This window comes from Cyprinus carpio, chromosome B14 (assembly GCF_018340385.1).
Source record: "Cyprinus carpio isolate SPL01 chromosome B14, ASM1834038v1, whole genome shotgun sequence".
In the NCBI taxonomy this organism is placed as follows: domain Eukaryota; kingdom Metazoa; phylum Chordata; class Actinopteri; order Cypriniformes; family Cyprinidae; genus Cyprinus; species Cyprinus carpio.
The window spans coordinates 23,003,407-23,024,569 of NC_056610.1; the positions used below are offsets into that span (position 1 = coordinate 23,003,407).

Sequence of the window (21,163 nt, forward strand, 5' to 3'; positions counted from 1 at the left end):
TTGTGGGCCTATATTTCTGCTGGAGGTCCTGGACATCTTGTTTGGATACATGGCACACCTTTGATTCTATCAAATACCAACAGGTTAAACTTGGGAATCTAAAGGGTCTGGAGTGATACTGGATGAAGGAATGGTCTCTGATCTCTTGTCATGTGTTCTCTAACCTCATCAGGCATTATAGGATAAAAACTTAGATCTGTTAAACTGGCAAATGGAGGTTTCAAAAAGTATTGAATAAAAGGGGGCCAATGTGTATTAGAGAAAAACATTTATTTCATAATGATATTTCCCCCCATTTTAAATTCTTATTATCCAATGAAAGAATACATTTTTGTGAATTTTTTAAATAAAAGACCAAAAGGATTAACAATCCAGATGAATTTTCACAACCTTTTTTGATCATAATTACCAAGGGTGCCAATATTTTTGGCCACGACTGTATACTGGACTGGCCTTAAAAATGCACAAAATATGGTGGTCTTCATCAGACACAAGGCTCACTGCAGCAATGATTCAATCACAGCCTCTGGTTTGGAGGAACGTTTCCTAAAAACATTGAGATTGGGGAAAAAAGACATTTAGACAATTTACAAAAATATATGCACAAGACAAAAATTATGTAATTTAGATGATCTAAAGAGGTTTGCATTTACATATATAATTCGCTGAAATTGTTCAAATGTTAAATAAGATTTCTGTTTCAAATAAATACTGCTCTTTCTTACAAACTTTCCATTCAAAAAAATATATATATATCTTGGTTTTTCAAAAAAATATTAAGTGGCTATTTTCAACATTGACAATAATAGTAAATATATTTTTTGAGCAGCAAATATAATACGTATATTAGAATGATTTCTGAAGGATCATGTGACACGGATTCAGCTTTGATCACAGGAATAAATTACATTTTACAATATATTTAAATAGAAAACAGATATTTCAATATTTATTTAAAATGTATAATTTGTAATAAGTTTTTTTTAATCAAATATATGCAACCTTTGTGAGCATAAGAGACTTTAAAAAATAAATAAATAAATAAATTCACAACATATAGACGCCTAATGGTTTAACAGCAGTGTACAAAACATGACAAAATACAAAACATGAAACTGAGCAAAGAAATGCAGTGATGTTTGACTCAGAATCACTCATGTTCAACTCCAAAGAGTCATGCTTTATTATTATTACATGAAATAATTCAATACATTCAATATATATATATATATATATATATATATATATATATATAAAATTTTCATATATGCTTATAGAGCCCATTTCAGCAATTGCATATACCTGTATACAACATCTACAATCATACAACTTATTAATGCATCACGTATTAAACTAAACTGAAGGATTATTTAACTTTAACTAGTTGGAACAGTCATATGCTTTTGTATGTGCAAAGGCGTGAACCGGAAAGTCCAAAAATAAAACAAAGCATCACACCTCACCTACGAGCAGTTTTAGGCCTGGACTTTCCACTCTTTGATGTCCGAGGCCTTTCTAGTTTCATTAGGGACTGTCTCATGCTCTCCTCAGTGTAGGCCAGATAAACATGGGACAGGTCCACTTCAAATGGCTGAATCACAAAAGAAGGACAAAAATGAAACATGAGAAGGGAGCAGCGTGCTTCACGTGTGCCTCAGTAGATCTGAACGGATGCTTACATCTTTTTCTTTCTTGTCCGACACAGGTGTCTGTTTTCTCATGTTGTTGCCTGTATAGGCCACACATTTCTAAAAAAAACAGCAAATTCATCAGCTGTATTATATATTTCCATTGCACACAAACATCATGAAATGTGTTCAAGACGCTCACCAGCTGCCATTCTCCAATGTCCTCATTCCAGTGCACATAGTTCTCAATCATCTCCTGCACACAACACAACAACAAAGATGTTTTTGACTGTTTTAATAGTCGTGCAGCTGAAACGCTGAGATAAATATTAAGCGACGTTCAGATATTGTGAATATTCTTTTGGGGACTTTTGAAATTCATGAGCGTAAATAAGCAAAGCTAGTTAACACAGCTCATTATTTCATTTAACTGCATTTGAAATATTCGATTCTTAACGGGAAAGTTCACTCAGAAATGAAAATTCTGGCTCCAAACCTGTATGAGTTTCTTTATTCTGCAGGAAAAAAAAAAGAATATATTTTAAACAGCTATTTATAATAATATATTTTAACTTTGGTTACCACTGATTTCCATTGTGCGGACCAAATAAACAAAACAACACTTCTTATCTTCTATAACTTCTATGTTTCAGAAAACAACGTAATACAATGGGGTGAACTATCTCTTTAGGACTTTCTGTACTCATTTTACATAAATGACGACATCCAAACGGACTTTCTGTACTTCATTTGCTAGCTCAGTTTTGACATTCTCTACTTCATTTTCCAACTCGGGTGAACTATCTCTTTAGGACTTTCTGTACTTCATTTGCTAGCTCAGTTTTGACATTTTCGCCTTTATTGTGCAAGTGCAGCATTTCACACTTTATATTATCAGCAAAAAATATCTGATTAATCAAACCCTGACAAGGGGGAAAAAGCAAAAAATGATTTGCATGCTTATTTATGCAAGTGCTGCATCCTGAAGCGCTGTGTTAGTGCAGGAGAAACAAGAAACGGAGAGAAACACAATACTTCAGTTATTAAAACAGGGTTTCTGCTGGTTAAACGAATGTAAATTTAAGTTTTGTTTAAAGTCCTTTTTAAGACCGAGTAAAGAAAATTAAAGGAATGAATTGAATACACCAAACATGTACTTGGAGCAAAACAACAAAAAAGAAGTCTTGTTTTCTGTAAAATTAATCAAAATGAAGTGAATTCATAAAAATTAGAGCAAATATCTCCCAACTGGCTCGGAAAAATCAACTTAATTTAAAGGATAAACTAGTTTTCATACATCACTGACTGATGTTTGTTCTGATGTTTTGTTGACTTTTTCAAGACTCAATTTTACATTTGCAGCTCAAGTAAATGTATCTCCTTTTAAGGATGTTTACATGTTTGTATTAGAAAACAAAAATACAAAGCAAGACATTAATTTTTGTAATACACACACTTGAACTTCATGAATTCAAGACGTTTTGCTGCGATTTTGTGAATTTAAACTGGACCATTTTTCCTAAAAAGCCTAAAACTTGTCTTTATTAAACATTAGACAATTCAAGGTAATATGTAAATGTCAGACAAAGATATCTGACATGCACATATGGCAGGGTTTTCCCGTGATCTTGAAAAAGGGTGGTTCAATGAAGCTGAACTATGAGATCTTTATCAGCATGTTTTGATCACTAAGTAACTCCTGTGTTTCTGTAGCTATTATTTGATCACTGTTGTTCTAAAACATGCCAACAATACAGGATGATGAGGTTCGTCTAAAGTTTTGACTGACAGTGCACGGGCATGAGCACAAACACAGACCTGATATTCCTGAGGAATGAAGTTATCAATGATGAGCATCTGTAGACGCAGCTCTCTGCTCAGCTGCCGGATGTTTTCCAGCAGACCTTCGATCTCTCGGTGATGCTCTTGCTGCAGATCAGCCATCTGAAACACAACAGACATTCTTACCAGATCTTGGTGGAGGAACATAAACAAAGTTTCAGATATTTCATATCTGCATGATGCTGACCGGCTGCTGTTATTTTCTTTGTTTTTATAAACATTTATAGTTAATAATAATCTCCTTGTTTTACGCTTTTAGTCACTCTGAATTTTAATTACCCTGACTTTTAATACTTTTTTTTTTTTTTTTTTTGCATTTTCTCATATTATTTTTGAACATATGTTTTGTGTGCCTTCATAATTCAAGCATCTTTTCTGGAAAGTGATTTGTTTTACATTTACACCATGTGGAACTTCATGTGTGCTGCACTTTCTTCAACTAGACGGTTAATTAACTCTTTCCCCGCCAGTGATTTTGATGATTTTCACTAAAATTTGATGGCCTCCAGTATATTTTACTGTATGAATATTTGAACATGCAATACACCAAAATAAAAATCAGCGCCTCTACTTTTAAACAAAAAAAAAATCAGTTTTATTCTAGCTTAAAGCATTTTTTTTTTATCAACACTTGAATATAGATAGGTTTCATAAAAATGTATAGTTTTGAGCAAAAAGGTGAGAAAATCACATTTTTATCAAAAACTACATCTGGATAATATTCAGTATGATTATCAAAGCATAAATCCAGTAAATTGCTTCCATCAACACCTCCAAAGCTTGCACAGACATGTATCACTTCCTGGATCATCATTTTACTCCGTAACATTATGCAGTTTTCATTTATATGCTGTCTATTGCCGATAATCGCATTATTTCTCATATGCATCTGTTTACATGAGAGATCGCTCATTTCTCCGTCCTGTTTACATGTGTTTTTGTTCGGGAGGTTTTGTACTCGTTCATAAGATGTATAATAGCGCCCTGAGTGTATAACAGTGAAAACACGAAAAGCTGTAAAAACTCGTCTTTGGCGGGGAAGCGCTGTCTTCTAAAAGACGAGATAACTCGTCAATGGCGGGGAAAGAGTTAAGAAAATGCTTCTTGAATTATGTAGCAGTTACATTTTTATGTTGGCTAGTTCAAGGTACTGCAGAAAGGCTGGTATCGTTACGTTTTTAAAATTACTCTTGTACTTTTGACGACACAATTGTGAACTGCGCTTTTTGAAAGCTACATGAAATTTACTGCACCTCAGATTTGGCTGCCATCAACATGGTCCACACTTTCTTCAGTTTCTTGGTCTTGCCTTGAGCTTCTTCCTGTAAACTGGTGTATTTCTCCTCGATGTCCAAGCGCTCTTGCTGTTTAGAGACATTTGCAAACACGAATCACTATGTAATGATAAAACTAGATGAATATCGTTCAAGCATGAATCCGGTTGGCCTCTACCTCCTTTTCTTCCAGTTCTCTCCGGAGCTGCTCGGCCCTCTTCCTCCTCTCCTCCAGTTCATTGTTGGATTCTTCCAGAAGCTTCTCCTGCTCCTCAGCTTTAGCCAGTAAATCAACTCCTCCGACAATAACCCTCTTCTCCAGAGTAGACAGCTTCTCGAGTAATAAGTGATGCTCCTGTCTGAGATGCATGACATTATTATACTATATTGGCTCTATATATAGATAGACAACAGATCAATGACTTACTGGGCTTTGAGAAGGTCTTTCTCTCTCTTCTCAAGCTCTGCACGTGCTTTGTTCCTCTCTTCCTCCTCCATGTCTAGTTTGGCCTCCAGTGCTTTCCGCTCCTCTTCGATCTTAGCTTGCATCTCCACCATCTTGTCAGGAGACACCTTCTTCCTCCCTAGCATGACACAGATATAAAAACAGATAAAACCCTCAGAAGAAATGTATAGAAACACTTGTGCATTATGCAAGTGCACGGTAGCAGGAGATGCAAGCTAGCACATTAAGCAGCGATCTCTTACCCCACTGAAATACATCCCAGTTACTCCATAAGCTGGTGACTGACAGCGCTCACAAGGCACCATAAACATTACCTCAAGTATTTCCTCACATTTCATATGCAATGCTAGGTGGATTACTAACAAATTGTAGTCTGTTATGGATTAAAATTTACATGATGAAATTGCACACACAATAAGGTAATGTAGTCTTGTCTGATAACTTTTTGATTACTTTTGAGCCAACTCGATCATCACATAGACTTCAATGTGATTACTGCATACCATACTAATGGGGGGGGGGGGTGCATTAAATGGCAGGGCTTCATGAAAAAGCTGCAGGGTATTCATGAAAAGCTAATAATTAATGAAATGTCAAAAGCTTGGGAATCCTTACATTAATAAGCATGAAAACATGACTTTACATGGCCAAAAAAACCTTCCAGGTTTGAAATATTTTATTAAAAATTAGTAAAGGTCATTGCATATGAGGAAGACATATTTCACAGCTATGTGTTTGCAAGTGTTTAGTAACTTGCATAATGTTTAGTCTCATTTATATGTGGTAGATTCATTTAGAAAGGAAAATTTGAAAGAAAACAAACAAATCAAATAATTAAGAATAATTTACTGTTATTTTGTGAATAATATGCAATTGTGTAATCCTTAAAAAAGAAGTAACTGTAATCTGATTATGAGCATTTTTTAACATACTCTAATTACAAATACTTCACTTCATGTAATCAGTTAATACCCAGCACTGTTGATTGATACAATCTTTGCACAGTAAACCTGTTGTGAGCTTTATTTTTCATGTGAGGTGTTCAAAGGTGGATGACAATGTGATTTATTGCTGTCGTATATCGGTGAATTTCACCAATGAAATGCTTGGGTCCAAAAATCAAAAGACAAATTATATCGTGCATTAAGGAAATTAAAAATTATATTATATGGCCTTCACTGGTGGCTGCAAAAAATCGTCCTCAATGTTACCTAATCACTGAGGCACTAATACATGGACTCAGCTGAATCCCTTCTACCTTAAATAATATTTAATATTTCAATAATTTATCAACACATTTGCATGTTTACAATTCTCTGATGTAGGTTACTGGTGACATGACGTGCATGTAAACACTTCAATAAGTGTTTTATGTTGAGATTTGGTTTTATTTTACAATTATATATAAGTTTAAATATATACATTTTAATGTAATTTATTCTTAGCTTTCATAGCTCAGCTCACAAACCAGCTGCATTTTCCTCACAAAAATGCAAACATACAGTGCTCAGCATTTCTTTCTCACCCTTGACTCATCCGAACAATCTCACCTTCCCCTCGTTTTTCAGAATCTTCTGATTTTAAATTAAAACCCATTTGAAAATTAAAACGGATAACTTGGCAGGTTTTACACATTGCTGATGGTCAGCAAGAAGCTTTAATGATCTCAGAGCAGCTGAAGCAGGGAAATAAGATGCCAAACTGAGCTGTAATTAGCTTGGAGATCAATTAGACACATTAGAGATCTGACAATATCCACTGTCAGTGATTGAATTAAAGGTGCTGTATGTAACTGCTAATGGCTGACAGCTACTGAAGTCCAAATTCAAAATACATGAAAGAGTTATTTCTCCCATCCTCTCCTTCTCAGACTCGACACTCACACAGGTTGCCAGATTGAGGAAGAGAAACAGGAATGAGAGCAATTGAAAATGGAAGACGATGAGCCTTACACTGTAAGTTAATGAGTTGATCCGAGGCTTTTTTAGATCATTTAAAATCTATTCAGATGCATTCCAATCATATAAAATCTTAGGTAGAATAGAATATGCGATCTCTGACTCAGTTCGTTTGCTGGCTTCCATGGCTGCAATACACTGTGTTTTCCTCGAACTGGCAACCCATGGTGTTGAAATACTATTGGTTGAACTGGCAGTTGGCGGAGTCACACAGACCAAAACAAAAACAGACATTCCGACACGGAACGCTCATTTCAAAGTTGAAAAACTGGCTGCAGCATTGTTTTTCAGAGAAACAAGTATGTGAACTTAACATGTTTCCTAAATATCCGCAAACATATTAGTAATTTTATGCATTAGCACCGTCCAAATAATACATAAAGCACCTTTAAATTTCACACACCTAATTTTAAAACTAAAAGTTTTTGTTCTTTCGGACCATCTCATATGTGGGACAGTAAAACTCAGGGTAAAACCAAGAACATTTCTACAGTCTGGAGGTGACGTGAGGTTGCGCTGATGAGGAGATTGTAACACCAACCTCTTGTGTCTTGAATTTAGAGCAGAGAAGTCACACGGCCAGCACATAGCACAAGAAGAGAGAAAACAGAAGCACATATCATATCATCATCTAAATGTCTTTTAAAGAGGACTCGGTTTGCAGTTTAGGTCTGTGTGAAATAAGGCCACAGTCACTGATCATTAGGCTGATGCAGAGAGAAACTGTGAGATGCACCAGAAAGGAAGATGATAAACATGAAGTAATCAGATGCCAGTTTTACTGAAAGAGGTGATGCCTGAACCATTTATAGAGTTCCTGTCGGAGGAAGTGAATGTGTCCTATATTCAGCTTCTGCTGTGTCACTGAGTCTGCTACCCACTGATTCAAGTTATTACACATCTGTTTTATGCTAATTAAAATAAAGGCTAGACTGTGGAATAATTTAATTGTGGCGTTTATTAAAAGTTATTAGAAGATGGGTAGATTTTATGATTAGCAGCGGGTGCTGCGTTGGAGCTTGAGCTTTCATTATCAATTCGGTTTTTTTTTATTATTTAATCTAATATGCATCAGACAGTGTGGGCTGAGACTACTATTCAAAAGTTTGAGGGCCATATGTTTTTTTTTTTTTTAAGAATTTAATATTTTTGTACATCAAGGATGCTTTACAATTGATCAAAAGTGACAGTAAAGACATTTATTAATATTAAATATAATATAAAATAATATATAAATGCTGTTCTTCGGAACCATTTATGTATCAAAGAATCCTGGAAACTATTGAAAATATCAGTTTCTACAAAAAAAAAAAAAAAATTCAACATAAAATACTGTTTTAACATTGATAATAACATTGTTAAATTGTAATTTAACATTACATAAAAAATTTAAAAAAATACATCTTTTTTATTTGACCTATCTCTAACTTTTTCACTCACTCTATTCTTTTTCTAATTCTATTTTATTGCTTCCATTGTCCTCATGAGACTGTAAGTCGCTTTGGATTGCTTCCACTGCAGCATATTATAATTACCACAAAACACTAAATGTAAATGTAATGTAATAGTAAGAAATGTTTCTTGAGCAGCACTGCAGCATATTAGAATGATTTCTGAAGGATCATGTGACACTTTTTGACAACCTTGATCACAGAAATAAATGACATTTTAACATATATTCATAATATTACAGTGTTTTGATCAATTAGATGCCGCATTTGTGACCGAAGTGATTCTTTCAAAAACATTTCCTTTTTTTTTTATGTTATCGACCCCAAACTTTTGAATGATATAGTGTACATTTACATCATCACTGGACTGTGCTGATGTCTGGGTGCAAGAGGGATTGAGTATTTAGGAAAGAAGGTGATTTAGGGAGCACAAGAGGTAGGAATGATTCACATTATCCATGTGCTGCTCCCACTCACTAGTCTGGGCTCTCTCCTCAAAGTGCTGCGCTAAATCACAGGCAAAGTCTGAACTACCGCTGCCACTGTCTGCAAGAGAGAGAACGACTGAAAGACCAGCGACCAACAGCACCACGACGATCAGAGGCAGAGATACAAAGAAAAACCAAAATGCAGAGCAAGAGACAAAAAGACATCTTAAACGGATATCCTTTATTCACATGTAAACTTTTGAGATGTTTTTCACAGAATCATTTTGTCAGTTGTGTATTTTTCTATATTTTATTACTGTATTGTTTTATATTTTATTTGATTGTCTTTATTGTGTTATATTTCATTTCATTGCCTTAATACCAATGCATGCATTATTTCTGCATTTGTCAGCAAGAGAAATCCCTTGTGTGTGCGTGTGTGTGTGTGCATGTGTGTAACATACTTGCCAGTAAAGCTCTTTCTGATTCTGAAATCTTGAAAAGTGAAACGCTACGAGTTTTGCTGATTCACACACGCTTGTGGAACTTATGAAGCTCAAACTGCTGTCATTAAAGCAAATAGTGGAAAATCAAATAATCACGACGTCCTGAAATTGGTGATCATTTTCCACTTCAGGGTTTCGTGCAAATTGAGGCTGATAATATCATTTTATCATGGCAAAAAAAAAATTGCATTAACTTGCATTTTCACTAGTGGTCCCATGTATGTGGGCACAGAGACACACTACAGAGAGTCATTGCCAGGCATTAACTCTTTTGATTTCATGACGCACAGTGAAACTACATTTGTTTGATCTGATGGTCTAGACAAGCAAACCAAAGCCACGCTGTTTGATATCCGGCAATTAAAATCTAGATGGCATCAGGTACATCAGATGCTCTATAGCTTTTAAATCCCAAAGTTTTTATAAATAATCCTGAACGAAAGTTTAACGTCTTGATGTTTCGCTGTAAATCAGCATTAATGAGCTCAAAGACAAAAACAACAAAAAGCTCCTGACTATGAAGACGATTATTTAAAGCAGCTCTTGTGGCTGAAAGCCAAAACCACAGTCTGCTTCATCTTTCTAAGAGACCTCTCTGACTAATGTTGCCCGGTCATGAAACAGGAACGATAAGGGGAGATTCATACCTCTTCGTTTCCTGCGTCTCTCGCTTCCGTCTCCGACTTCATCTTCACCCTCATCTATGTCATCCGATCCACTGGCGTCAGAGCCGGAGATCTCCTCACCTGAGCAGTAAAAAAAGCATAATACGGGATTGTGTCCTGGTATTAAACATGTATAAATACTCTGCTGGAGGGTGCTCAAACGAAATCAATAGCACTCTCAGATAAAGCTGCATCAATGGCATTTCATTGCAGATTTTGGCAAGCTATGTTTCTATTTGACCGTGTTATTGCAGCTTTGAGCAATGTAGCCGATCACTGACATATCTGCTGATTTCTTGAAGCCAACAGCCAATCAGAGGCGTTAATGTTAGAATCCACTCACTGCTCAAATCGCGTTCAGCACGAATCATCTCATTATAATGAAGTGTAGAGAGATTCAACTTTATGAGATCGTGATGAATTAAGAGTGATTTTTAGAGATTGTCAACAGCTCTTCGCGCCATAGCAATGGACGGCACCTTTATAAAACCTTTATAGATATATTAAGGTTAGAGCACCCTCACTTATTTGAGAAGCACCCTCAGTGATTTGATTCTGGAGCCGAGCCTGGAGCACACCAACCGAGGAGCCAAAACCGGAGATTTATTCACAGAACTGCCTTCGAACTCAGGCCGAAACTATCGTTAACGGCAAGACTGGCACTTTCCCCCACAGTTCAAAATGTTAGGAAAATACTGGTTTGTTGGACTCGATAAGTGAGCAGTCTCAACGTTTACTCGACTTATGTATGTTTTCATATTAGTGTAACTTGTTTTGTTTAATGAAAAAGAAATCAAACATTAAAACATATATGAAGCATAATTTCAGTCGTGTTTCTCGCATTTTATGAGATGCCTTCAAAGTAAAAGCATGAAATTAATGACCCGTGACATGAGCCCACTGGAGTCATTAAATTATAGTGCAAGTTCGACACAAAACAGCAAAGAAGAATCGCAAAATAATCGTTAAATCCACATTTAGAAACAGTGTGGGCTTAAATTCTATGCAAAAACTCTGGTTTCATTTACATTCCTCTGAGGGAAAACCGCCCTAGTTCATCTGCGATCGATTGTTTTGATGTATGCATGTTATTTTACATACCTACACTCTAGAGGACAACCACTGATGCATTTACCCCAAAAAATTAAATCATTGGCAACCAAAACAGCTTTGTCTTCAAAATACCTTCTTTTATGTTCTTCAAAAGAAAATAAGTCATTCAGGCTTCAGTAAATGGCATAATTAAAGTTTTTTGGGGGTGTACTATTCCTTTAAAAATTCTTTTCCCTATTTTCCTCTTTTTTTAATGAAATAATACTCTAAATAAGAAACTAAATCTGCCAGCAGGTGGCGGTTAATGAGTCTTTCATTCGATTCGTTCAAACGGCTGATTCATTCAGGAATGAAGTAAACGGCTCTTTGAATCATTGATTCATCTGATTCGTTCAGAAACTAAACACCGCTGTGTTGCTCGGAGACACACAACAGTTCTGCTGTGGCTTTATAAGTAATATTTCTGTTGGCAAAACGGAGTAAAAACAGACAATATTGTGTTTAAAATAAAACACAATATTAACTTATTATTTACTGAACCGTTGTGTAAAATCACATTATCATCAGTAAGTAATGAGTTACTGTAATTTAATTACTTTTCCCTTGAAAACTCTTATTTATGTAATTGAACTTAATACTGTGTATAGACTGTAGAACATGTATACACAATACAAAAGTGGATTTAACATCAAAATTTAAAGTCTACCCTTAAAATGCATGTTTTTTATGTACCCTTCTCACTTTAAATACTTTGGTGAGTTAGTAAGAATACTGGTAACACTTTAGTTTAGCCAACTTTAGCCAATTCTCACTATTAACGAGTTGGTTATTAGCATGAATATTACTGGTATATTGGCTGTTTATCATTACTTAAAAAGCACATATTAATGTCTTATTCTGCAAGAGCTTATTCTAAAATCTTAATCCTATCCAATTCCTTCTAAAACTTAACAACTACTTACTAAGTATTAATAAGCAGTCATTAGGAGTATATTGAGGCAAAAGTCATATTTAATAACTAGTTCATAGTGAGAACTGGACCCTAATCTAAAGTGTGACCAGAATAATTTATGTAGTTATCTGTTATTTATTTTAAAGAATTAAAAGAAGCGTTTAATGTCTATCCTTGTATCATTAACTTGTCAAGATTGATATAAGATTTAGAAAGTAATTAGTAATAAGTAATTGAATACTTTTTGGAGAGCGTAATTTGTACAGTAGTCTAATTACAATGTTGAAAATGTAATTAGTGACTAGTAATGAATTGCTTTTTTTAGAGTAACTTACCCAACACTGCTTATCATGATATAAACATAAGACAAAAACTCATAAAGGAGCATTTTTGCCTCAATATCTTGAATTTTAGGCCATAACTGCATTTATGAAGTTGTTGCCCTGCATCATATTTATCAATAGTCAACTGTATAAAATGTAAGATGATGTCTGGGGGCGGGGCCAGTGCGTTAACTGTGTTATAATCGTGTTATTTTTTCATAACTAATTAATTAACTAATTCATAACTAATTAATCAATGCAGCTCTCTAGGGTTTAGACCAGAGCCAATGAGTCACAACACAGCTGAAACTGACGCGGTGTACCTTCTTCCAGTTTTTTCTTGAGCTCTTCAATTTCCTTCTGAAACTGACGCAGCAGTGCATCCTTGGGGTCCTCATTGATCCTGGCCTTATTCTTGATGTTTTTGGCACGGTTGGCATAACGGAGCGTACTGATGGTTTCATCGTAGTTGTAATCTGCAGGGCCGATGTTTGCACACTGCAAAATAAGAGAGAGATAAAACAGAATCATACTGTGTGCACTACTTTCACTGAAATCTGACTGATTTCTGCGGAATTGAAAGTGGAAAAAGCGTTTTACGAGCAATTTAATCAACAATTGGGATACTGTATAAGCCAAGGCTTGTACGAGTTTACACACTGACTATCGTACCATCATGGTTTTGGAGTTTCCTCCTAGAGAGTCCTGTAAGAGTCGGGTGAGTTTTGAGTTCCTGTAGGGCACGTGGGTGCTTTTTCCATCCACTAGTGCAGAGATAACATTTCCCAAGGTGGACAGAGACAGGTTGATTTTTGTAGCCTCTTTAAGACGTTGACCGGTGGCTCCCGTTTTTCCCTGTCTTTCAGAGCCCTGAGCAACAAAACATCCGCTTCAGTAATGGAAAGAAAACCAAGATGATGTAAAGTTCATCCACATGACGTGGACTGCTTACCGCAAGATCCACCAAGTGTAGCTTTCCCATGCGCACATGTTGATTTCCATCCACACCTTTCTCACTGCACTCAATAGTTATGGTGAAGATAGCATGAGAACGAGAGCTGTGCTCGTTCATGTTAGTCGCACCCACAGAACCTGGACAAGGACAAATAAACACAAGCACAAATGCTGGCTATCTTTAGAGCTTCCTCTGTAGAGAGCACCAAACCCACTGCTTCAAGGGATACTCCACCCCAAAATGAAAATTTTGTTATTAATCACTTACCCCATGTCGTTCCAAACCCGTAAAAGCATCGTTTGTCTTCAGAACACAATTTAAGATATTTTAGATGAAAACCTGGAGGCCTGTGACTGTCCCATAGACTGTCGAGTAAATAACAGTGTCAAGGTCCATAAAAGGTATGAAAGTCGTCATCAGAATACTCCATCTGACATCAGACATGCAATCTGTGTTATATGAAGCGACAGGAACACTTTTTGTAAGCGAAGAAAACAAAAATAATGACTTCATTCAACAATTCCTCTGTCAACCTTCTCCTCTGTGTCTCTCCATATCACCGTATGCTGTGTATGCTCTTCTGTATCATCCGCACCACAAGGATGCGCTGTTTTCTTTCAAATCAAAGCTAAATCCACGTAGAAACAGCACATCCTTGTGGTGCGGATGATACAGAAGAGCATACACAGCATACGGTGATATGGAGAGACACAGAGGAGACTGTTGACAAAGGAATTGTTGAATAAAGTCGTTATTTGTTTTGTTTTCTTCGCTTACAAAAATTGTCCCCGTCGCTTCATATAACCCAGATTGCACGTCTGACGGCAGATGGAGTATTCTGACCACGACTTTCATACCTTTTCTGGACCTTGACACTGTTATTTACTTGGCAGTCCATGAGACAGTCACAGACCTCCCGGTTTTCATCCAAAATATCTTAAATTGTGTTCTGAAGACGAACAGAGCTTTTACGGGTTTGGAATGACATGATTAATGACAAAATTTTCATTTTGGGGTGGAGTATCCCTATAAGTAATATTCTTGCTCTGATCGACACATTTATTATTAGAATTATAAATTAAAATATTTGATTAGAAATAAAGCTGTCATTCATGTCCATGACAAAAAAACAAGATGCATTTTAAAGACTTTACTGCATGCCCTAATAGATTTCAATAAATAAAATAATTCAAATAGACTCACGGTTTTTGTGTCCAAGGGTCATAATCCGGTCCATATCGTCAGCATTGTTTACCACGTATCCAGAAAGATCCTTGATGTAAACTCCTACATCAGGTCTCTCCTTGACCTGTATTTGAGTTTAGTATTCATCACTCGCAGAAATTCATTAAGTTGCACAACAAAATTTCAAATATTCAAGCTCTAGCTAAGTCAGACTTCCTCAATAACAATGAAACTGAAACGAGGTCTAAAAGGTTACACATTCAAAAGATTTCTTTCTTTTTTTATTTGAAAGAAATTAATACTTTTATTCAAGAAGGACAGATTAAACCAATCAGTAGTGACACTACAGTGTCATTTATAATGCTACAAAAAATTATGTTTTAAATAAATGCTGTTTTTTTTTCTATTAATCTAAGAACCTTGAAAAAAAATGTTTTCACAAAAACATTAAGCAAATGTTAAAACAAATGTTTCTTGAGCAGCAAATCAGCATATTAGAATGATTTCTGAAGATCATGTGACACTGAAGACTGGAGTAATGATGCTGAAAATACAGCTTTGATCAGAAATAAATTACATTTAAAAAATATAGAAATAGAAAGCTGTTTTCTTTTTAAATTGGAATAATATTTCACAATATTACTATTTTATTCAAATAAATGCAGCCTTGGTAAACATCATCATTAAAAAAAAAAAAAAACATTAGAAAAGAAAGAGAATCTTACTGACTCCAAACTTTTGAATGGAAGTGTACTTTGTTGTTTAGCTATACAGTATAAGTCTGTGCTCATCAAAACAAAAATCTGCACTAAACTAGACTGTATTGAATAAGCTAAATGTTAAAATGTGAAATGTGACATTCCAATTTGTAGCTGAAAGAATTATCAAATTATATCAAATAAAGAGAAATATTTCATAAGGAATCCCACAAAGAATTCTTTGAATGATCAAATTCTGTTTGATGTGTTTAAATTCTACAGAAAACGGGTGCTGTTTTCTGTAGAATTCTGTGGGTGCAGACACCATGCGGATGTACGCATGCATTAGTCAAACGCTTCATGACCTATATTAAGAGTGACTGCTTAACGACACCTAATAAGTGCAGTGATGCGCAGTGGGAATGTGTTGAAATATGTTGGTTTCTCACCTCCAGCCTCTGCATCTGGTCCTTTCCCAACAGGTCTTTCACCTCCTCATTGTATATTTCCAAATAAGAAACTCTTACCAGAAACCTGTCAGATAACACATGTGGCCAGAGTTTATCTTAACACTCTGAACTCCTCTGATAACGTTGAAAAGACGTATAATGAAAAAGCATGACAAATGATAAGTATCTTCATGATTAATCATGCACTGACACAAAGACCTTCAGGGTTCCCACACCTTGATTAACTTCAAATTCAAGGACCTTTCAAGTACCATCAACAACAAACACCAACTAAATAAATAAATTTATATATACATACAAATCAAGTGAGAGCGAGGTTACATCATGTTATCTTGTAAGATACATTGTTACAGTACAATGCAAAAAATCTTTTTTGTTGCATTTATTTTTGGCCATGACTGAGATCTGATATTCTATTTGTTGTATTTCTGTTTTGCATAAAACTGAAGAAAATCCAGTACTGTATTCTAAAATGATATTAACTTTTGCATGGATTTTATTGTAAAGAGCTTAGGCTCATGTAACCAGAAGTTTTAAGATACATGAATATTTTAAGTTTAGTTTACATTATCTTAACAAGCAAAGCAATTCAACATTAATTTCACGGTGTGTCTGTGAAACGTTGAGGTACCATCCTACACATGCACGTCATGTAGGGTGACCATATTTTAGTTTTAGGTGCGGGCGGGGCTGTAAAATACATATTTTACAGTTACTGTTATGCATAAAGAAGCTTCCTACCAGCGGCCGTCCTTCACAAAACTTAACATCTAGCACAGTTTTATCATAGGCAGAATGCAAAATGTTTCAATACAAGCATTTCAGTCAAATGTAATTTAAGCAACATTTGACACCTTTAACCCACGGGGGAAAATCAACCCATTAACAGTTTTAAAGTAGCCATAGGGGAAAAAAAAGCAGACTTGGCAACCCTGCATTCAACACGAGCTGCAGGAGTCAGATTTGACTGATCACGGGTCGAGGAGAGAGAGAGATGGCTGAGAGACCATGCTGCTCAACAGATCCTGAGCTTAATGACAAATATCTGATCTTACTTTACACAGAGCGTGCATGATCGTGTGAACAGAAGTGAAAGTGAACAGCAAGAGCTCATTCAAAAGAGATTTAAATACTCTGCATATTGACAGATGCTCCCTGAAAATTATGCAATATTAGAATGTTTGCTGGAGAGGGCGGGATTGGACACAAAAATCAAGGGAACAGGCAATAAAGGTCAGAAATTTAATGTGAGCGGGATTAAGAAAATAGTCCCTTGCAGCGCTCTAATACAAAAACGCACACAATCATTTAGGGCTGTGCAGCTATTCGAAAAAACGATTCGATTTCGATTTTGGCCTCCAACGATTATGAAAATCCAATAATCGAGATAAAACAATTATCGTGCCCTTTTGCAGCGCTGCGCTTTCGTTCCTCCATAAAAGCCCAATTTTCTGTGCAAATCAGTAAAATCATGTAACGTGACATTTGCAAAATGGGACGTGCTTGATTTATCGAAGTATATTTATTCATGTTTTTAAAAGCGTGAAAGAGAACTTGCGCTGCTCCTCAGGAAGATAGAAGCGCTCAGAGACAGAACAGAACACGGACATTTAAAGTCATCTTTTAGCTCAAGGTGCGCGCCTAATTGCTCAAGTACATGCAAAAATGTGTCAAAAGGGCTTATTGTTATTGCTATATGTTTGATTTTACATTTGATTATTCATTTCTGCAGTAGGCTGTACCACGCTACATGAACCTTTTCATATAAACTGCAATAAATACAAAACTAAAGCCAAACTCAAACTAAAATGAGACATTAATAATAAATGGTATAGTGAATAAATTAAATAATCGCACTGCTTGAGACTTGCATAAAAAAAAAACATTAAAGCACAGTTTGTTTAATTTGTATCTTTTTTATTCTATTGTATTTGTTCCTTTCCTTTTTTTATGACTGACAGTTTAATTATTCTCAATAATTTTGAGGACTTTTCGTTTGTTTGAAATTCCGCTGGTCTCTTCAATGTAGATGTCACAGCAAGCTTATTTACAGGAAATACATATTTGATACATATCACTATCTTTAAATAAATCACTCATATAAAGTTTTAGTCATATGGCCCCCTCATAATCGTGTTAAATAATCGTGATTACAATATTGACCAAAATAATCAAGATTATGATTTTTGCGATAATCGAGCAGCCCTACAATCACTGTCGACTGTAGAAAGTAAAAGTCGAATCCCTGAGATTTTGGGCGATTCAAAAATCCCGGCTGGAGGTGCTTTTATTAGGTCCAAAAAGAGGACATGTCCAGGAAAAAGAGGAAATATGGTCACTCGTACAAATACTTAACGTAACACGTAAATGCGAGTAACTAACGTAAATCAAGCAAGCTAGTACGCATAGGCCACGAAGTGTTGCCGAAATAACACATTAGCGGACCAGAGGGAATAATATGGAATAATATGTCAACTTCTTTGCACAAAATAAAGTGCTTTCAAGGACCTGTATCAATGTATGTTTATTTTCAAAAACTTTACAGTGCCTTGAACATTTTTTTTCAGATTTACAAACTTTCAAGCACCCGTGTGAACCCTGTTTGAACATCACGGCACTCCGCGTTCTCACCTGGTGTCGCCTTCTGCTTTTGCAATGTGACCAAATATATGAGCGAATGAATTTGGGATGATTCCTCTGAGTTCAGGCACCGCTCTGACGCCCTCCATAGTGAACGTCTTCCCTGTGCCTGTCTGCCCGTATGCAAATATGGTTCCTAAAAAAATAAAAATAAAACGATAATCTTCAACATTTCAAACTTGCCAAACAAACAAACAGATAAAAAGATGAAAATACATGCACTCAGTATTTCTATTGTCTTGGACTTACCGTTGTAACCCTCTAATACTGAGTCAACAATAGGCCGAGCTGTTAAATTATACACATCCAGCTGTTTGCTGTCCGGACTGAACACTGTGTCGAAGGTGAACGTCTTTGGCGGCTCACTGGTCATATCAAGTTTGTTCACAGTAATGGTTCCCCGGATCTCGTCCACGGCGACGGACTGCTTGTGTCCCATCATCTTCTCCTTCTCGTTGAGGGGTCGACATCTCACCACCACCTTCACGTTATCACTCACCTCCACCTTCTCTGGTTTATCCAGCTTATTACTCTGGAAAACAGAAACCCGTTTACAAAATCTAAGTTAATGCAGGACCATCTGTTTGTCAGCACAATGGCAGTCAAGTGAAAATGCATCATAAAGATACACAATTTTGTAGTGATTATTGATTTAGTAAAATCTAAACTATGAGTAAAATAAACAAATTATGACTGCTATCAATATTTTTACAAACACAATGTCAGTTAAGAGCAGAAAGTAACTAGTCACATTTAACTAAATTACATAATTTAATTACAAAATAAATGTAATTGTAATCAGTTACCGTTACTGAGAAACAATGTGTAATTAAATTACAGTTGCTTATAAAAATGGTTTTCACTCACATTCACAAACCAATTTAATCGATTTCTTTCATAAATTGCATTGACTGCTCTAAAATATAAAAGAGCGATGTTTCAGGAGTTTAGGATACATGCTTATTCGATAACTGTTTTTTTTGCCTATTTGGCTTTGTGTATATGCTTTATTTATTTATTTTTTTAGATTAACTGTTTTGCTTTGTTTTCAAGCCATTGTAGGACGCCAGTGTTTATGTCATAACTATACAAAAAAAAAATTGATTTCAAAAACAGTATCATATTTCTTGTAATGTTTTAAATCTGTATCTAACCTCAGAATGATCTCAAAGTGAGACTGATTTTGTGGTGGCTGTGTTTTAAAATTAAATTATTATAAATTCAAGTGATGAAGGAAGACGCTCATACTGTAGGTAAACAAACACCAAATTACGTTTGTTTTTTTTTTTTTTTTTTTTATGTGTGAAGGGTTTTCTTAATTGGTAACTTTTACTGTAAAGGTCCCCGGATGTTGAATGTATTTGGTAGGTGTGGTTAAAATGTAACTAAACGCTGTTGCTAAGCAGCGGATATGACCGGATATGATCAAGCTAACAGCTAAATTAACAAACAACAACAACAAAAAAAGCGGATTACTTTTTTACACGCATAACATAGTTATTTAGCTGCTGTACGCGGGTTTAACGTAACTTCTCATTGATATCAATAAATCAGATTCGTTGAGAGATCGTAATATCGTTGCTATGAAGCTAATAAGTAACGTTAGCAGGCAGCTAGCTTGATGTGCACATCACAGAGAGGACAAAAACATCGCATAATAATTAAACGCATCCTAGAATTGAACAATAAGGGTAAACGCTGTCAAATAACAGTCTGTGAGTATCTGCAGGAGATTCCGGTCGCAACGCAAAGGAATGACGGGAAGGTGGGGCATAACAACACACACATTACACCGCGATAGATGAAGATAGAAGATTACAGTCTTACCGGCATCTTTAGAATCTGATATAGTGCTCGTTATTAAAATCTAAATAAAGGAGTTTTGGTCTGGAATGAGCATCGATGAGCTCATTCGGTGGGTGATGTATTTTTCCAGATCAAGCGCCCATCCCAACCAGCGCTTACTGCGCATGCGCGGTGATGGGTCTTTACATATTTATGGATATTAATGTTTAATAGCCAGGCAGTGCTGGGTAGATTACTTACAAATCGTAGTGACTGATTCTAAATGACCTGATAAAAATTGTAGTTTGTACCAATTTTTAGGTAGCCTACTTTTGATTACTTTAGACCTAACTCGTTCATCACATTGATTTAAATAAGATCATGCTGTACCATATTAAAATACAAAATACAAAGATCATAAAAATGTATTCCATTCGTTGAAGTTGCGGCAAGGTTTCAGGGTTCATGAACGAAATGCAGGGGTTTAATTAAGAGCTAAATCATAAAAATGTAAAATTAAAATAATTTTAAAATGACAATCAAAATAAAACTCTTACTAAAAAGTTTTTTTTTTTCTCTACCTGCATGTAATGCAAATGTGTTGCTGAATTATGACCTTAAAATCTCAGGGTACTTCAAGTAAATATATTAGGTGAAAGAGGTCACTCTAACAAATAAATAAATAAAATAAAATAAATCCCTGCATGTAAATAAGAAATAAAGTGATTTTGTTCATTTTAATGTTTGAAAGATGATCCTTCCAAAGACAAACACTTGTGTGAATAATATGTAATCAACAAAAAAGTAAATGTAGTTTTGATTACGAGTATTTTAAAATGTAATTTAATCTAATTAGAAATACTTGGAATCTGATTACATAATCC

General features: G+C 35.4%; 1 protein-coding gene across 3 annotated transcripts; it reads right to left on the minus strand.

Annotated features, from left to right (window-relative positions):
- Positions 1-312: 312 nt before the first annotated feature.
- On the minus strand, positions 313-20,466 carry LOC109111998 (kinesin-like protein KIF3A). 3 transcript variants are annotated; one of them, XM_042738640.1, is made up of 18 exons: positions 20,322-20,466; positions 18,744-19,026; positions 18,486-18,630; positions 15,834-15,918; positions 14,705-14,810; positions 13,499-13,638; positions 13,219-13,416; positions 12,870-13,044; positions 10,201-10,299; positions 7,710-7,718; positions 5,172-5,328; positions 4,923-5,103; positions 4,724-4,834; positions 3,447-3,572; positions 1,831-1,884; positions 1,680-1,748; positions 1,459-1,591; positions 313-546 (listed from the first exon to the last, which is right to left on the minus strand). In XM_042738640.1, exons 1-17 carry the CDS (start codon positions 20,325-20,327, stop codon positions 1,460-1,462), a joined length of 2,076 nt encoding a protein of 691 aa, XP_042594574.1. In that variant the 5' UTR covers positions 20,328-20,466; the 3' UTR covers positions 313-546; position 1,459. The 3 variants fall into 3 exon arrangements, with proteins under 3 accessions (XP_042594574.1, XP_042594573.1, XP_018980560.1); XM_042738639.1 differs by having other exon boundaries at positions 380-546; positions 1,464-1,591; XM_019125015.2 differs by lacking the exon at positions 7,710-7,718 and having other exon boundaries at positions 381-546; positions 1,464-1,591.
- Positions 20,467-21,163: the final 697 nt, after the last annotated feature.